Below are 17205 nucleotides of genomic sequence, written 5' to 3'. Positions count from 1 at the left end.
TACGGTACTCCCCGTAAAAGGCAGGTGTCTGAGTCTAGCAGTCGGCCCCACTGACTGCACCGTCCCTCTCTCAGCGCCAGGGATCGATGGTAGAGGAGAGGAGGGCTCACCTGTACATACCTACCTACTGCCTGTCCGCAACACTGTATTTAAAAACCAGAATGATTTATTTCTCTAGCAAGAAGCTGCAAGATCTTCATTTGATATAGTTTTTTTTTTGTACTGGAGGATGACATTTTTGAAAAGGGAGGAAGAGGATTAGCTGTTTGTTTTGGAACTGTTTCAGGTCAAAGGTGCAGCAGTTATTTTATTTATCTATTTTTATTATTTCTTCTGGATTAAATTTGAGTTTACAGATGTGAATAAATAAGGAGGAAGATGGTTCATCTGGGTTGAGCTTGAGACGTTGGTGTGCGTTCAGTGGTCAGTGCATTTTTGATTGGTCATGTCTGTCTTTACTGTTGTTGTATTGGAATGGAAGGGAGGACGCGTGACAGATTTGATATGTTAGAGGGAACTATCTCACACACACACACACTATTACTTTGGAAACTATCCAAGAACCAAGATGCAAAACTAAATACAGGACATGTGCCTGCCATACATAGTACTGAGCCTGCTCTATGTATAGATGGAGATCTTTTCACTTGTCAAGGTACTGTAGTCCCTCGTTACACATTCTGACGCACCATAGAGAGACTCCGTATAAGGTGAAGTGTTAGTAACTGCTATTTGCTACAAGCATGCTCTTATTGAGTTAAAGGGAACATTTTCTCAGGCCCTACACAGATTATCTGCCTTTGCTGACCAATCCAGTGGGTCAATGCAACTTCGTTGTCTCAATCTAAAAATAATACTGAACTACTTGACTTTACAAATCAAAATGGTGTTCTTAGTTTGTACATAATGTATTTCTTATTATTTACTCTATTGATGTTGCTCTTTTTCAATCATTTGAGTTTCACAGTATTTCACAGTATTCATCTTGAACAAACAACCTGAATTTGAGAACATCAAAACTGAGACTGTCTTTTTCGTCAATCAATCTTTACCTCGGCCAGTTTTGTGTATGGGGACCCCACCCAAAAAATGAAGTGTTCTGTACTTGTGCCCATGGCCCCTCTTTTAAAGCCCTAGACAGGGGAGTTTGTAAAGCCCCCATGTCTATTGAATTCTTTGTGGTTCCAACTCAACTTTTTTCATTAATAAAAGCTAATGCTCTTGAAGGATGAGATCACTGCAACTGCCTCTTTTTGAACAGCTAACATTTGATAGCAATGTTTAGGCCAAGGCTATATATACTGTAGGTTGTTCTGAATTGCAGGTTAATTTGAAATACATTTTCACTTAAATAGGACATGATCTCCATCTTATTTTCTACGTTAGTAACAATTCACCCTTCAAGTATTAGTACCTTTCATTGCTCTTTACTGCTGCTATTAAACAGTGTAGTTCATCAATGTAAAACTCCTGTTTATTTTTTTTCTATTCTTATTTTCTACAATTTTGCATGAATTTAACATGTACCCAGAACATTTTCCTTTGGTATTAAGCTCTCCGTTAATTAATTCAGTTTTATTCTCATTCAATTGCTCAATCATGTGTTTGTTTATTCACATAAATAAAAAATATACTGCAATATTTCCAGACTGATTAGAAGGGTGTGATTAGGGTCTTAGTAACACTCACTGAATGACATGCTATTAGTGTATACTCAAGGTTGTACTGCATTGCATAGGGTAGCCTAAAATCACAATAGATTGTTTTGCTTTCAGAAATATATGGGTACTAAACTCCTGACTGCTGTGCTATGTTTCCTACCTCTTTATGGTACCTGTATGCAAGTGTATACTGTAGTTTTGTTTACATTTCGAGGGCCAATGATGGGTATGTCACAATGTTGAGACAGCCAGCCACATGAGTGTCGTCCGCAGTCCATCCGTGCATCATCATACCCTTTGTTTATTGGCTTCGGATTGATCGATTATTGAAATGCGAAATGGTTTCTAAAGTAATGTATGAGCATACAATCGGACTTCTGCAATTGCCGTACATAAAGGCATGAATGTTGACTCCATGATTAGGCTATCTACTTTGTGAGATGTAGAACTAGAGAAAGTGAATGGATCATTAGAATGTCAGCTCAGGAACTTGAGAGATTTTGAATATGAATATAACCATGAACACTAGCAATACCATGCCTGTCTAAAATGTAGAGGAAATGCCCTAACTTGAGTTCAATGTACATGACCTTTCATTTCAAAGGCCTTCAAAAGGTCAGTCAAGCAATGCCTATCATAGGCAGCCATCTAGCAAATATTCAGTAACAAATGCATTCCTTTGCAAAAAATGTATTATGGTCCAAAGGCTGTTGATGTGGATTATATGTATTTCAGTCATTAAAATGTTGCTTTGTGTATAATTGTATAAATTTAGCTTCAATGTTGGTGATGAAATCTGCTGTACATAAAACACATTTTGTCTGGTAATTCAACTCAATGACATGATATGAGTTACTTACTTGCAAGAGCTAGCTAGCTACTGAACTACATTTGTTCCATGATCAGGTTGTAACAGTGGACCCATGAGTAAGTAATGTCAACGGCCTCAGTGTGAACACTCACTTTGAAAGTAGTAATGTTCTATACAGTATGTGTGAAGTATGAGTCCTTTGGCACAGCTCAGGCATTGTTGTACATGACTTTAGCACACAAGAGACCTGTAATAAGAAAGAAATAAATAGTATGATTAACCAAAACTTTTACCAGACCACAAGTAAAACAGAAAACCAAGTTACCCATCAAATTGTGATAACCATGACCAAACTGCTTTGCCTCAAAGTTGGAATTATAAAATAGTAATTTGATTATTTCATGTAGGGATTCATTTTCTGGTTGTCACACACCAGGATATGACTACAAGAGCCTTCATAATTGTATTATAATGTAAATATAATGCAAACAATCAAACAAGGAAATAAAGTTTTTGTATTATGTATGCTGTGTGAATGTTTCCTTTACAAGATTCACAGATGGAGAAAACCATATAAATGGATTTCCAGTAATATGAACATATTATTTAATGGTTGGGACCCAATCATTAAATAATATGGTGTTTTATTGACATCTGCCGGTTAAAATACACGCTAAAGAAGAGCCGGTTTGTTCTGACATCAATGCAATGCGACCATTCATATAAAAAAAAATCGCCACAGCACGCATGCGTGTTGTGTTTTGCGAAAGACCATTTAGTTTGAGGTGTGCTTTCGTTGATTCCGATTCTCACAGACAAACAGTTTGCGGTTTATAATGTCAACAACTGACTTTTATTTGAGATATTATGTCGGGCACAAGGGCAAGTTTGGACACGAGTTCTTGGAATTTGAGTTTAGACCGGACGGTAAGTTAGGCTGAAATTTTAACCTGCCAATTAGCATTAGCTAGCTAGCAAAGTACGCAAACGACAGCTTGCTAGCAGCATTTCCTCGTTGCTTTTAGCCGAATTAGCTTTTATAGCTAGTCTTGTTTTCTGTTCTAAAATCATGGCTTCAGAAATACTATAATTGCGTCGTTACGTCTTAGTCAGTGCTGATTTCTGTACCATAACCTCATATATTATGGCCAGCTAACTAATTTAACTTTAGCTAATTACAGTACTAACTTAGTTAGGCGCTAGCTATCTATACAACTAGCTAACTTGGCTATGGAGCTATTTCTTTAGCTAGTTAGCCAACAGACTTTGACAAATAGCCTAGGTTTTACAGCAGGTTTAAAAACTGTTAAATGTGAACTAGCTACTAGAAAAGACTACTGTGTAACAGTGCAGTGTGTCAACAATGTAACAACATTCATAACGAACGTGAAGATAACACAATCAATACATTCATTGTATTTTCAGGTAAACTGAGGTACGCGAACAACAGCAACTACAAGAATGACGTCATGATCAGAAAAGAGGTAACTTATCAAATTTACAAAGGACTACTGTATTACATCAATCTGTGTACTACCCATCAATCCAATTTATGTGTGAGATGCTGCAGCAGCAATTGCATTTACCATAGAAACCTTATTGTGATTGTTCTCCAATACAGGCCTATGTACACAAGAGTGTGATGGAGGAACTGAAGAGGATCATAGATGACAGTGAGATCACTAAGGAAGATGATGCATTGTGGCCGCCCCCAGACAGAGTGGGCAGACAGGTCGGTTCACTCACTCATACCTACCTAAATACTAGTGATGGACACCGATATGGAAAATCTATTTGATATCATATTGGTTTGTAGGTAGCTGACTAGTGGCTCCGATTGAGCAGCCTGCCCATTGGGCAAGGTTTGAATGTTCTGGTAGCATGAAGCTACCTAACCAGTTCGAATACAATGGGAAGCTCATCCAGTTGATGGTCCATCAGGAGGCATTTAAGTAGGCTAACTCAAGCTTTGTGCATGCAGGAACAGCCATGTATGCTTTTTCATTTAGTCTCCTCCATAATATTGTAGGTTAACTAGTGCTGCTCGACTATTGCTTTTTGAGGTCTGGTTCATAAAAAAATGAACTAATTGCGGTTTTTCAATTGAAGTTTTTATGTTTTAACAATAAATGCATTATGTGGGTTCAATACGGTAACACATAATAAAACAGATGGTGGACAGTCCACTCACTTATTAGGCTTTAACCATTTTTCACATCCCATAAATACAATATTTTGTTTGTATATATTACATTTGTTTTTAGTATGATGATGATGAAACTATTATTTAATTAAACCCCAATGATGGCGGTGACTGCTAGTGCTGCACGGTATACTGATTACTGAAACTTGTGTACTTGTTTGATGATTAAACAACACTGTTTGTTACTACAATTTGTTATATTAGGTACTTCTGTCAAATGTGTGTCACTTGAATGAGAGGATCTAGTCTGTATCAGCGCAGCCCCTTGATAGCGCGAACAGCAAAGTGTCACATACTCATTCATTGCTAGAGCTGTTTGGGGTTCATTGTTAGCTCCCCACTCATGCCCCACAGAAGTTTTCAGCTTTAATTGTAGGTTAACTTTCCAGCTAGCTTACAGCATAATTCACTACCTTAGTGCATTGTGTCATAATAAGCAAACCATAACTCAATAAATGCTGATTTCAAAACTGTTTGTGACCAACAACATTATTAATTAACTTTGTCTCCCTCGCCACCAAAAATGTATTATGTTCTTAGTCTCCCTTGCCTCCTGTCTGGTTTCTAGATTGCATAGCCACAAAGTCAGGTTCCACAGCTACGTTCTGCTTTGTGAATGTCATTAGATTCTTAGAGGCAGTGAACACTTTTATAAAAGAGATTGCTACTATACAAATGTTGATCCATTAAAATAAAATGTTCTCCTAGCAGTTGCCAATAAAAAATCATTATTGAAGGGATTGTTTGTCATCTGTACCCCCATGAAATCAGCTAAAACAATATCAATAACATGCACACACTCTTGAATAATATGCATTCACCTGTATTGTGAGTAGACCTAGTCTACGTCTTGATTTACCCAGTTTCAGTAGATTTATCATTCAAATAAATTATTACCAAAATGTTTTGTAGTTTTTACCAAAGTCAAATTGGTTGTTTAATGCATACATGACTGTATCAAATGTAATGAATTTGAACTTAAAAGATGCCCAACTATTGAACGGAGCAGTAGCTGAATTTGTTGGGATCAAGTGCCATTGTGACCGGATAATATGCCTTTTTCTTTGTGGTATCGAAGTCAAAATCCTGATTTGTGACAACACTGGTGACTGCCTATTACTGCGCATCACTTATTAATAAACCATCCGTTATTTACTTTTAACATATTTCAGTTGTGTATTACTTATTTTATTTGATTACTTATTTCATTCCAAGTCTTCTCATCTTTACTCAGGCATTAGCAGCCAGCTGTCTTTCTGTTCTCCCCAAAGAGTCATCTTTCAGGTTAGCCTAGCTGCCTGACAATCACTATTTCAGTAGTTCTTCAAGGTAGATAAGGCATACTTTTAACATTGCTAAATAATAACTAGCAATCAATTAGATGTAGAGACCATAGTAACTGCTCTTCCTCTGTGTTTGTCTGATGGAAGGAACCAATAAGCACAGGCAAGCTGTAGGTGCAATAGATTCTGGTCATTGTAGTTATGTTTTGCACTTTTTCTGTGAGTTGGACAACATGTCCCGGAGAGAGATCTCTCTCTAAAGAGCTTCTGTGTTGAGCGACAGAGAAAAAAACAGAAAGTGGAATTCAAATAATTGAACCGACGTCGGTCAATTAGTTATTTAAAAAATGAAAATAAACTAATTCGGTTAATTGTCAGGACTAAGGTTAACAGAAAAAATAAACTGATATCAAGATATGTATTGCTCATATCAATATCAAATGATATCCTATCCAATTATAAATATTGGTGCACACCACTTCTAAATACAGAAACTTACAACGCATGGAGGTTGACTGAGGCAGGGTTAGCCATGAAAGTTAAGTTCGTTGTTTACTTAGTGATGGTAGTCTTCTAGGGGTTGTGAGCTCTGCTCTCCATATCAGACATACGTCCAATGAAAGAATTTGAACTAGTGTTCAAGTCTGACCCTTTCAGCACAAGACGGGACTCCAGGCACAACCTCAAGTTATGATTTAGTAAACAATGTTTATTTTATTTTTATGGCTTGAATTACTAATAGCGTCTTAACTTAACTCTTTTAGGAGCTGGAGATCGTCATTGGCGACGAGCACATTTCCTTCACAACTTCCAAGATCGGTTCCTTGATTGATGTCAACCAGTCAAAGTAAGTAAATAATAATCAAATTATATATCCCTCAAAGTTCCCAATGGAACTCAGATCTCCACAAGTGCTTAGTGGGGTTGATGTGGAATTAGGTGCCAGCTTCTAAAGTAAATGCCATTGTGTTTTCCAGGGACCCAGAAGGCCTCCGCGTGTTCTACTACCTGGTTCAGGATTTGAAATGTCTCGTCTTCAGTCTCATTGGACTACACTTCAAGATCAAGCCCATCTAAGAGGGGATGATTTTTTTCTTTTGGGAAATGTTTTAATTTCATTTTTTGATTCATGTATGATTACATTTGTACATTTGCTTTTGATCGGTCAGTCTTTTTTATTTTAAATAAATGATTGGGAAAATTCCAAATGTTTTAATAGCCTTGCTTTTCTATACATTTAAGTGTTACTTACTGGATGCCATAGCTGTGGTTTAGTCCATTTTGATAGTATGAAAAATAATGGAGAATTGCACACTACACTACCACTCAGTCCTGAGACAAAGAAATAGGAGTCTCTCCGTACAGAGGTCAGTCTATTTTATTCCAGCACCAAACTCAATACACAGATCAACAAACTTTTCTACATTTTATTTAACTAGGCAATTAAGTTAATCCAGTTAAGAACACATTCTTATTTTCAATAACAGCCTAAGAACAGTGTGCTATAACTGCCTGTTCAGGGGCAGAATGACAGATTTGTACCTTGTCAGCTCGGGGAGTTGAACGGTTACTAGTCCAACGCTCTAACCACTAGGTTACCCTGCCGTTAAATACAGTCGAGCAAAATATATTAATTCGTCATTCCAGGTCACATTTAGTTGAGTTCTTTACACTACTTCAGTAAAGCTGTGTGTGAGAAACATCCAGTGAACATTCCATAAGGCACAAAGGGAAAGGATTTTCCTGCGTTTTATATTTCCACATCGAAGTTGGAATAATACTGTGAAAATAATGCAAGCGCTGTTTGAAAAGACTGGATTTCAGCCTGTTGGTGGGATGGAGTTTTGACCTTCCATGGTAACATCCCCAATGCGATAATTTGATTAATGGACCGCACATTTTCCATTATCCCCACCCCTTGAAGACAGTCCTAGTAAAATTCTTAAGAAGCTGTTATTTTTGACCATTTCTTTATTAAAACGATCACATGTACGTACTTGTTACCTAGAAAGGATTTGATATTGGAGATAACAGCTGCGTTGGACCTTTAATAGCAAAGATCTTAGGTAATTGCTTTAAAACATTTTACATCACAAAGCAACATGGATATCTGTAAATTGTCATACAATCCTTTGACAAGGCTTGCTACAGCAAAGAAAAATTAAGTGCTACTCTGAATATCAATATTACAGGATTTAATTTCCCTATCAAACTGGCCTTTACATGAGGACATTCATTCAAAAGCACTGGCCTTTATCAGTAAAGGTGGTTTAGTGCTCTTGGGAAGGGTTGCAATGCAATCCTTCCCAAGAGATTACAATGCTAGTTAGAAAAGGAAGAAATATTGGATCAAACAAACACCTGAAGCTTTCATTGTTTTTGCCTTCATGACACGAGTGTATTTGATATTTCCTTGGGCATTATGAATCTGTGTAGTCAGTTAGCTATTTGACAGTATAGGAATATGACCTCTACTGAACCATGCAGAGCTTGTTTGATATTCCCTCTTTATTAACCTATACCAGTACTTCCAACCCACACTACGCCTCAGGAAATGTACCTTTTAAATCCGACATTCATCTCACTGTACTATACAACTGCAGTCTAACTCATCCAAACTACAACAAATTTAGAATTTTCACACAATGTCAATGCCTGACGGTGAAAATTCAGCTGAAGTGGAAGTTAAGATTTGCTGTAAAACTTTTCTTTAGCTGAGAGGCTTTCCTTCCAGAACAGAGAAAATGTCCTCCAGAGACTTATGAACACACTGCAGGAACTCATGAACATTACGCTCTGGGTAACTAGACACATTGCAGCCGATCCACTCATCATGGACACCGTAGCCCACCCCAAATCCATCGGGCACCACAGGGGCAAAGCCTCCCAGGTTAACAGCAGGGCTGGTGAGGGTGCTGGTGGAGAGGATGTTGTGGTTGATGGCGGCGTAGGCTGGGTCCTGGTACAGGCTGTGTAGGGCTTGGCCCTTTGAGTTGGCCAAGTACTTCATGGCAAACAGATGCCGGTCAAAGCCTTGGGCTTGTGGGGGAAACATTCAGAAAAACACAAGAATGTAATATTTGAAATGACTGATCAAATGAGACCATAAAAACATTTCACTCAACTACAGTCTATTCAACTCAATTATCAAATATCATATAATCTAGAAATAAAGTGGACTGACCCATAGCTGCCTCTTTGGTGAGCTGCCCGTGATATTTGGAGCATTCGCTGAGCATGCCTATCAGTTGCTCAACGCTGTGTTTTCCTGGCTGTTGCACGAAGGCCTGAGCACAGCGCTGTGTGTGTATTGTAGCAGGCCGGATGGTCTCTGTACGACCATGTCTGAATGCTGCGGTGCTGCAGGACTCGTATGTGGCCACCGTCTGCCCATACTGCCTCAGGAATCCCATCTGGAACGCTAGCTGAGCAATGGCATCCGGACTCAGCTTCTTCTTCTTCAACTGCTCCTTCCCGCCCTTAGATAGATGGATGATAACTTTTAATCCAAGGGAAAATGTATTTGTCAGCAGCAGCAATATATCCAAAACATACAAAGGACAGGGGGTGACAGCAACAATAAACATCAAAGTGCAAAATGGTTGAAACAATCTTCAGGTTCAGTGCAAACCATCCATTCACCTTCATGAACTGCATGGCGTCTATGGTGAGCTTGGATACAGCTGTGTGGAAGTTCTCTTTGGCCTTGATGACCCCATTCTCCAGCTCTGCGTCTAGGTTGAACTGGAGTCTCCTCACGGCTGAGGCTGAGTCCACAGCTGCAGGCTGAGAGCCAGGGTTCACCAGTGGGTTCTCCGTAGAATCCTTGAACACCTCGTTCTGGAAGCGGAGAACAGCCACGCCGTCGCCCCACGAGTGCTCGAAGTTGATGGCGGCGTTTCCGCATTTAGCCATGATGATACTGAAGGACTTGTCATACCAGCGGTTGGTGCCGTCCCCGTGCAGCATGTTGTGGGAGATGTGGATGTGGTCGTTCATGCTCTCGTCGTCCAGGCACAGACAGAAGAGGGCACTGTCCACCAGACCAAGCACCTGAATTGAATATATATATATTATTTTAAAAAATGTTACATTAACAGTAAGCATTAGATCCCAGAAGACAATTTAAAAAATATATATTTCCAAAGTGGTCCTTAATGGTAAAAGACAAGCATTTGAAGGATATCAAAATATTCACTTCTCCGTTGCCAGTGGCCAGGAGCTTCTCCCTCAGCCGGGCCCATGTGTCCCTGTTCTCGCTGGTCAGCAGCCCCAGGGGGTGGGCCGCAGCTGGGGTCGGGTCCGACAGGATGTGCTTCAGGTGGGCCTGGATCTCTGCTGGCTTAACCAGGTTCCCATCGCGGTCCATCACGTCAAACACGTACATGTTGCCTCCCCTCATAACTAGTAGGTGGCGTCCTTTTGGGTCGGTGAAGAGCTCATCTTTCCCTTGCTTGGGGATGCGGGTTGCATTGAAGAGGCGGAAGTACTGAGACATGTCCAGAGGGTAGGCATTCACCATGAAGGCTCCATACCTGTAAATCAAATAACATCAAGAATGTAACCATTTGTGAACCATTTTGTAATGTATGTTTCGATTAGTTATGTACTGTATTTTCTTGGTCTCCTTTTAAATTTATTGTAAAGCCCATCTTGGAACTGATGCTGTATAATAGTGTAAGCTAAAGTATGATGGTGCATCTTGCTGTTGATGATGATTCAATGTGAACAAGTTTTTAATTTTATCTGTACATTTCATTACCAGGACAGGGAGGAGGGGACCCAGCGGATTAGTTTCTTGAAGCTGTCCGTGTCGCTCTTAGCTGGGTTCAGGTGGAACACCTCGGGTTCCAGGAGTCCAGCACGGAGAGTCTTCATGAAGCGCACAGCGGAAGCCACCATGTTGGTTGCTCGCACTAGCTGGTTGTTGTACTCAGTCTTGGGGTCCGGGTTGAAGGACATAAAGGGGTTGAAGTTCAGCACTATGGAGTCCCGCGCTGACAGGTACATGTCAAACCATGGGGCTAGGAGGAGGATGTGATGACTAGTTAAAATAGGAAGGCCCTAAAAATTGCCAAAGACTCCAGCCACCCTAGTCATACTGCACGGCAAGTGGTACTGGAGCGCCAAGTCTAGGTCCAAATGGCTCCTTAACAGCATCTACCCTCAAGCCATAAGTCACTTTACCCCTACCTACATGATCATATTACCTCGACTAACCTGTACCCCCGCACATTGACTTGGTACCGGTAACCTCTGTTAATATAGCCTTGTTATTGTTATTTAGCATCATTTCTTCCCCAACTTTATTTAGTACATATTTTTCTTAACTGCATTGTTGGTTAAGGGCTTGTAAGTAAGCAATTCAAGGTAAGGTCTACAACTGTTGTGTTCGGCAGCGGTGAAAAAAAGTACCCAAATGTCATACTTGAGTAAAAGTAAAGATATCTTAATAGAAAATGACTCAAGTAAAAGTCACCCAGTAAAATACTACTTGAGTAAGTCTAAATATACTTAAGTCTCGAATGTAAATGTAATTGCAAAAATATACTTATGTATCAAAAGTAAAAGTATAATAATTTCAAATGACTTATATTAAGCAAACCAGACAGCACAGTTTAATTATTTAAAAAAATGGATATCCAGGGGCACACAAACACACAATTTACAAATAAAGCATTTATGTTTAGTGAGTCTGCCAGATCAGAGGCAGTAGGGTAGACCAGGGATGTTCTCTTGATAAGGGCGTGAATTTGACAATTTTCCCATAGAGTACTTTAGGGTGTCAGGAAAAATACATGGAGTAAAAAGTACATTATTTTCTTTAGGAATGGTGTGAAGTAAAAGTTATCAAAAATGTAAATAGCAGATACCCTCCATAAACAACTTAAGTAGTACTTGAAAGTATTTTTACTGAAGTAGTTTACACAACTGGTATTTTGACGCATGTGACAAATACAATTTGATTAGAAAATAAAGGGTTCTATGTACGAACAATGGTTATTTCAATGTTACATAGGTTAATATTGTGAGGTTTCTGTTAAAATGGGAAAATCCTACCCGATATGTAACTGGTGTGCTTGTTCTGCTTGTCTTGCGCTACCAGCTCCTCATGCATTTGTTTCCCCACTCCATTCTCAAAGTCACGGGCCAGTTTCTCTGTGGTACTGAAAACATATTGAATGTGTGGGTGACAAATCATTTACAAGGCACCACCTCAAGTGTTAAGTGTGAGTAACTGGAAGGTGACTGGTGCTTACCTGAACTGTTCGTCATCTAGAAGAGGCCGCTGAGCAGCCAGATACCTTTTGATTGTATCCTCCAGTTTTGGAACTGGTAGCCTGTAGAATTTTGCATTGTTATTGTATCTGAAATAAATGGGTAACTACGGCAGTGCATGGTACATATTTACAAACAGCTCCCTCCAGTGGCTATCCTGTATCTCATTCAGATCTATGTGCACTTTCACCTACATTCCCTTTCGTGCCATGAACAGTCACCTACTTACAGAATGATAACTGTTTTTTAGCAAACTTGATATATTTCAGGGAAAATATATGATTGTCTAAGGTGTGATACTAACAACGATTGACAAGGCATTAGGGGGAGTTATTAAGTAACTAAATAACCAAAACATGCTATAAATGAAATTCACATTTGTTTACATACCTGGGTAAACTCTTCTGGTAGTGCATTGTAGGCACGATGCTTTTATGCAGGTACTCTCTATCTTCGCTGCTGTAGCTTCGTTTGTTTGTCAGTGCTGTAGAAGTGCTTCTCAGAGGCTTCAGATTCCCAGGTTTTCTGAGTGTGGCACAAAACTGCATGGTGAGCAAATTCGCCATGTCTACTAGTAAAATAATTTCCTATTCTCACAGAAAGGGAAGGCTCGGATAGGGAGAACTTGCAGTGCTAAGTGCTATATTATTTCCTTGATTACAAGCGTAATCAATCAATGAATGAGTTAGCTCTCCCGACTGCCCAGTAGATACGTCCTTCTTCTAAAGCTTCCCCTCTTACTGCCTAGTAGGATGACAATAGAGACAGACAGAAATACATTGACAAGAATTTGTAACAGCGGAAGGAGGAAGTGTTTTACAGGATATTGACACCTTGTGGTACGTCAGCGGGGGAACATTACCCACTATAGTTTGTTTCCTATGGCGCACTGCAGACCTTTGTTTACATTTACTGTACTTTGACAAAGTAAGTTTCGTATACATGATTAATCTCACACACAACATAATGATAAATAGTGTACATGTTTGCTATTCAAGGTGATGTTATCCTCATAATAATATGTTTTTATTTTTTAAATTCGGGGTTATTGTAGATCTCTGCCTGACCACAATGTGACAAATAGAAAGGGTTCAAACAAATGTTTTTTGTTACTATTTTCTGAAACGAAAATAGACAACGTTCAGTTTTAGTACAATACTTATACTATACCAGCAGAGGGCAGCATATGCTTGATCGGTGATTAGTTTGGTCTGGCCACGGCAAGCGTTCGCTCAATGCTGTGCTGCATGCTCCCCCGATCTAAAACAACAGACTGTCACTCGCACCAGTAAGCAGTCGGCAGTAGCAAAACATTGTCTGGCTTACCTCGGCTTGGAAAACTGTTAGCCTATAATTTCTGTTGGGCGAGAGAGTAATCAAGCCAGCTTGAGTTTGACGCTCATTCCTTAAATCCTCCCCCACCTGTCCCCAGCAGCACCCACTGTATCTATCAATTTCCCCTCCCTGGATCCATCTCTCAACCTAGCTCCCTGCCCTAAGAATGTGACTGTTCATTAGACTGATGCAATTTTCTGCTGTTATGTTTGCCTCCATTCTGCAGATTACAAACGGGTCGACCTGGCCTGTGCATAAACAGCAGTGTCATTTGCTAACACCCCTGCCCCCACGTCCTCTCACATAGCCTCTCGATCCCAACACTCTTAGAAAAAAGGTGCTCTGCAGAAATATATAGGGTTCTTTAGTTTATTCCACAGGATTCCTATTTGATTCAGCCATGCGTCATTGCCCTTCCAACATTTCCTAATCTCCCACCCCTTCTAATGCGACTAACCCCGATCTCTTTTTCCCCTGCCCCGCTACAACATTTCTCTCTGCAGGCAGTCACTGAGTCTGAAGTGCTAAAGGATCTCTTTAAATTTGACCCCCAAAAACCATCTGGCGACTCCGGGATGCTGGCCTTCTAGGCAGAGTTGCAATGAAAAAGCCATATCTCAGACTGGCCAATAAGAAGAAAAGATTAAGATGGGCAAAAGAACACAGACACTGGACTCCGAGAGGAACTCTGCCTAGAAGGCCAGTATCTCAGTCGCCTCTTCACTGTTGACGTTGAGACTGGTGTTTTGCGGGTACTATTTAATGAAGCTGCCAGTTGAGGACTTGTGAGCTGTCTGTTTCTCAAACTAGACACTCGAATGTACTTGTCCTCTTGCTCAGTTGTGCACCGGGTCCTCCCACTCCTCTTTTTATTCTGGTTAGAGACAGTTTGCTCTGTTCTCTGAAGGGAGAAGTACACAGCTTTGTACAAGATCTTCAGTTTCTTGGCAATTTCTCGCATGGAATAGCCTTCATTTCTCAGAATATGAATAGACTGACAAGTGTTAGAAGAAAGATATTTGTTTCTGGCCATTTTGAACCTGTAATCAAACCCACAAATGCAGATGCTCCAGATACTCAACTAGTCTAAAGAAGGCCCGTTTTATTGCTTCTTTAATCAGGACAACAGTTTTCAGCTGTGCTAACATAATTGCAAAAGGTTTTTTTAATGATCAATTAGCCTTTTAAAATGTTAAACTTGGATTAGCTAACACAACGTGCCATTGGAACACAGGAGTGATGGTTGCTGATAATGGGCCTCTGTACGCATATGTAGATATTCCATTTAAAATCAGCCGTTTCCAGCTACTATAATCATTTACAACATTAACAATGTCTACACTGTATTTCTGATACATTTTATGTTATTTTAATAGATAAAACATTTGCTTTTCCTTCAAAAACAAGGACATTTCTAAGTGACCCCAAACTTTTGAACGGTAGTGTATATAAATATAGGACAATACACATCACGACTAGAGAGACAACACAACACTACATAAAGAGAGACCTAAGACAACAACATATCAAGGCAGCAACACATGGCAACACAGCATGGTAGCAACACAACATGGTAGCAGCACAAAACATGGTACAAACATTATTGGGCACAGACAACAGCACAAGGGAAAGAAGGTAGAGACAACAATACATCACGCAAAGCAGCCCCAACTCAGTAAGAGTGCCCATGATTGAGTTTTTGAATGAAGAGATTGAGATAAAACTGTTCAGTTTGAATGTTTTTTGCAGCTCGTTTCAGTCGTTAGCTGTAGCGAACTGAAAAGATGAGTGATCCAGAGATGTGTGTGCTTTGGGGACTTTTAACAGAACGTGACAGGCAGAACGAGTGTTGTATTTGGAGGATGAGGGCTGCAGTAGATATCTCAGAGAGTGGGGAGTGAGGCCCAAGAGTTAAAAAAAATAAAAAATAAGCATAAACCAGTGGGTCTTGCGACAGGTATGTAGAGATTATAGAGTGCTGTGGTGTGTCCTATAAGGAGCATTGGTGGCAAATCTGATGGCCGAATTGTAAGTCGCTCTGGATAAGAGCGTCTGCTAAATGACTTAAATGTAAATGTAATGTAAATGTAAAGAACATCTAGCCGCTCAAGAGCACCCTTACCTGCCAGTCTATAAATTATGTCTCCGTAATCTAGCATGGGTAGGATGGTCATCTGAATCAGGGTTAGTTTGGCAGCTGGGGTGAAAGAGGAGCGATTACGATAGAGGAAACCAAGTATAGATTTGACCTTAGCCTGCAGCTTTGATATGTGATGAGAGAAGGACAGTGTACTGTCTAGCCATACTCCCAAGTACTTGTATGAGGTGACTACCTCAAGCTTTAAACCATCAGAGGTAGTAATCACACCGGTGGGGAGAGGGGCATTCTTCTTACCAAACCACATGACCTTTGTTTTGGAGGTGTTCAGAACCAGGTTAAGGGTAGAGAAAGCTTGTTGGACACTAAGAAAGCTTTGCTGTTGAGTATTTCACAAAACATCCGGGGAGGTGCCAGCTGAGTATAAGACTGTATCATCTGCATATAAATGGATCTGCATATACTGCATGAGCTATGCTGTTGATGTAAATTGAGAGAGTGGGGCCTAGGATTGAGACTTTGGGGTACTCCCTTGGTGACAGGAAATGGCTGAGACAGCAGATTCTCTGACTTTATACACTGCACTCTTTGAGAGATGTAGTTATCAAACCAGGCCAAAGACCCCTCAGAGACACAAATACTCCTTAGCCGGCCCACAAGAATGGAATGGTCTACCGTATCAAAAGATTTGGCCAAGTCAATAAAAATAGCAGCACAACATTGCATAGAACCAAGGGTGACATCATTGAGGACCTTTAAGGTTGCAGTGACACATCCATAACCTAAGTGGAAACCAGATTGCATACCAGAGAGAATACTATTGACATCAAGAAAGCCAGTCAGTTAATTATTGACAAGTTTTTCCAACACTTTTTATAAACAGGGCAAAATAGAAATAGGCCTATAACAGTTAGGATCAGCTTGATCTCCCGCTTTTTAAGTAAAGGACAAACCGTGGCTGCCTTCCAAGCAATGGGAACCACCCCAGAAAGGTGAGACATGCTTGGCAATGATAGGGGCAGCAACCTTAAAGAAGAAAGGGTCTAAACCATCTGACCCAGATGTTTTTTTGGGGTCAAGTTTCAGGTGCCCCTTTAGCACCTCGGACTCAGTGACTGCCTGCAAGGAGAAACTTTGTAGCGGGGCAGGGGAAAAAGAGTGAGAAGTATCGGGGATAGTCACATTAGAAGGGCTGGGAGATGAAGAAATGTTGGACAGGCAAGGAGGTATGGCTGAGTTAAATAGGAGTCCTGAATGAAGTGGTGATTAAAGAGCTCAGCCATGTGCTTATTGTCAGTAACAACCACATCATCAACATTAAGGGACATGGGCAGCTGTGAGGAGGATGGTTTATTCTCCAGGTCTTTAACTGCTTCCCAGAACTTCTTGGGGGGATACAAATGATCTTGACAACTATCGCCCCATTTCAAGACTATTTTATTTTGGTAAGTTTCTTGAATCCTTGGATAATGTACAATTGTGTTCCTTTTTTCTGATAATTGTATTCTTAATATAAACCAATCAGAGTTTAGTCC

The 17205-nt window shown here is 40.1% G+C and overlaps 3 protein-coding genes across 3 annotated transcripts in view; 2 read left to right on the top strand and 1 right to left on the bottom strand.

The window, feature by feature from the left end:
* The window catches only part of LOC118393540 (uridine-cytidine kinase 2-A-like), a 13865-nt gene extending 10870 nt beyond the window's left edge, over window positions 1-2995 (top strand). The window contains exon 7 of the mRNA XM_035786294.2: window positions 1-2995. This exon is cut by the window's left edge and continues 83 nt beyond it. Within this exon, the coding sequence (XP_035642187.1) occupies window positions 1-54 (54 nt within the window). The 3' untranslated portion in view covers window positions 55-2995.
* A 214-nt stretch (window positions 2996-3209) lies between these two features.
* Window positions 3210-7166, top strand: magoh (mago homolog, exon junction complex subunit). Its single transcript, XM_035786280.2, has 5 exons — window positions 3210-3399; window positions 3898-3956; window positions 4094-4204; window positions 6723-6805; window positions 6936-7166. Exons 1-5 carry the CDS (start codon window positions 3309-3311, stop codon window positions 7033-7035), a joined length of 444 nt encoding a protein of 147 aa, XP_035642173.1. The 5' UTR covers window positions 3210-3308; the 3' UTR covers window positions 7036-7166.
* Window positions 7167-7318: 152 nt separating this feature from the next.
* On the bottom strand, window positions 7319-13049 carry cpt2 (carnitine palmitoyltransferase 2). Its single transcript, XM_035786249.2, has 8 exons — window positions 12628-13049; window positions 12219-12299; window positions 12019-12125; window positions 10721-10982; window positions 10157-10493; window positions 9601-10011; window positions 9143-9437; window positions 7319-8997 (listed from the first exon to the last, which is right to left on the bottom strand). Exons 1-8 carry the CDS (start codon window positions 12801-12803, stop codon window positions 8669-8671), a joined length of 1998 nt encoding a protein of 665 aa, XP_035642142.1. The 5' UTR covers window positions 12804-13049; the 3' UTR covers window positions 7319-8668.
* Window positions 13050-17205: the final 4156 nt, after the last annotated feature.

The sequence above is a fragment of the Oncorhynchus keta genome, chromosome 1, assembly GCF_023373465.1.
Source record: "Oncorhynchus keta strain PuntledgeMale-10-30-2019 chromosome 1, Oket_V2, whole genome shotgun sequence".
In the NCBI taxonomy this organism is placed as follows: Eukaryota; Metazoa; Chordata; class Actinopteri; order Salmoniformes; family Salmonidae; genus Oncorhynchus; species Oncorhynchus keta.
Note: the sequence above shows the minus strand (reverse complement) of the source record. Positions and strands in the feature narration are given on the sequence as shown.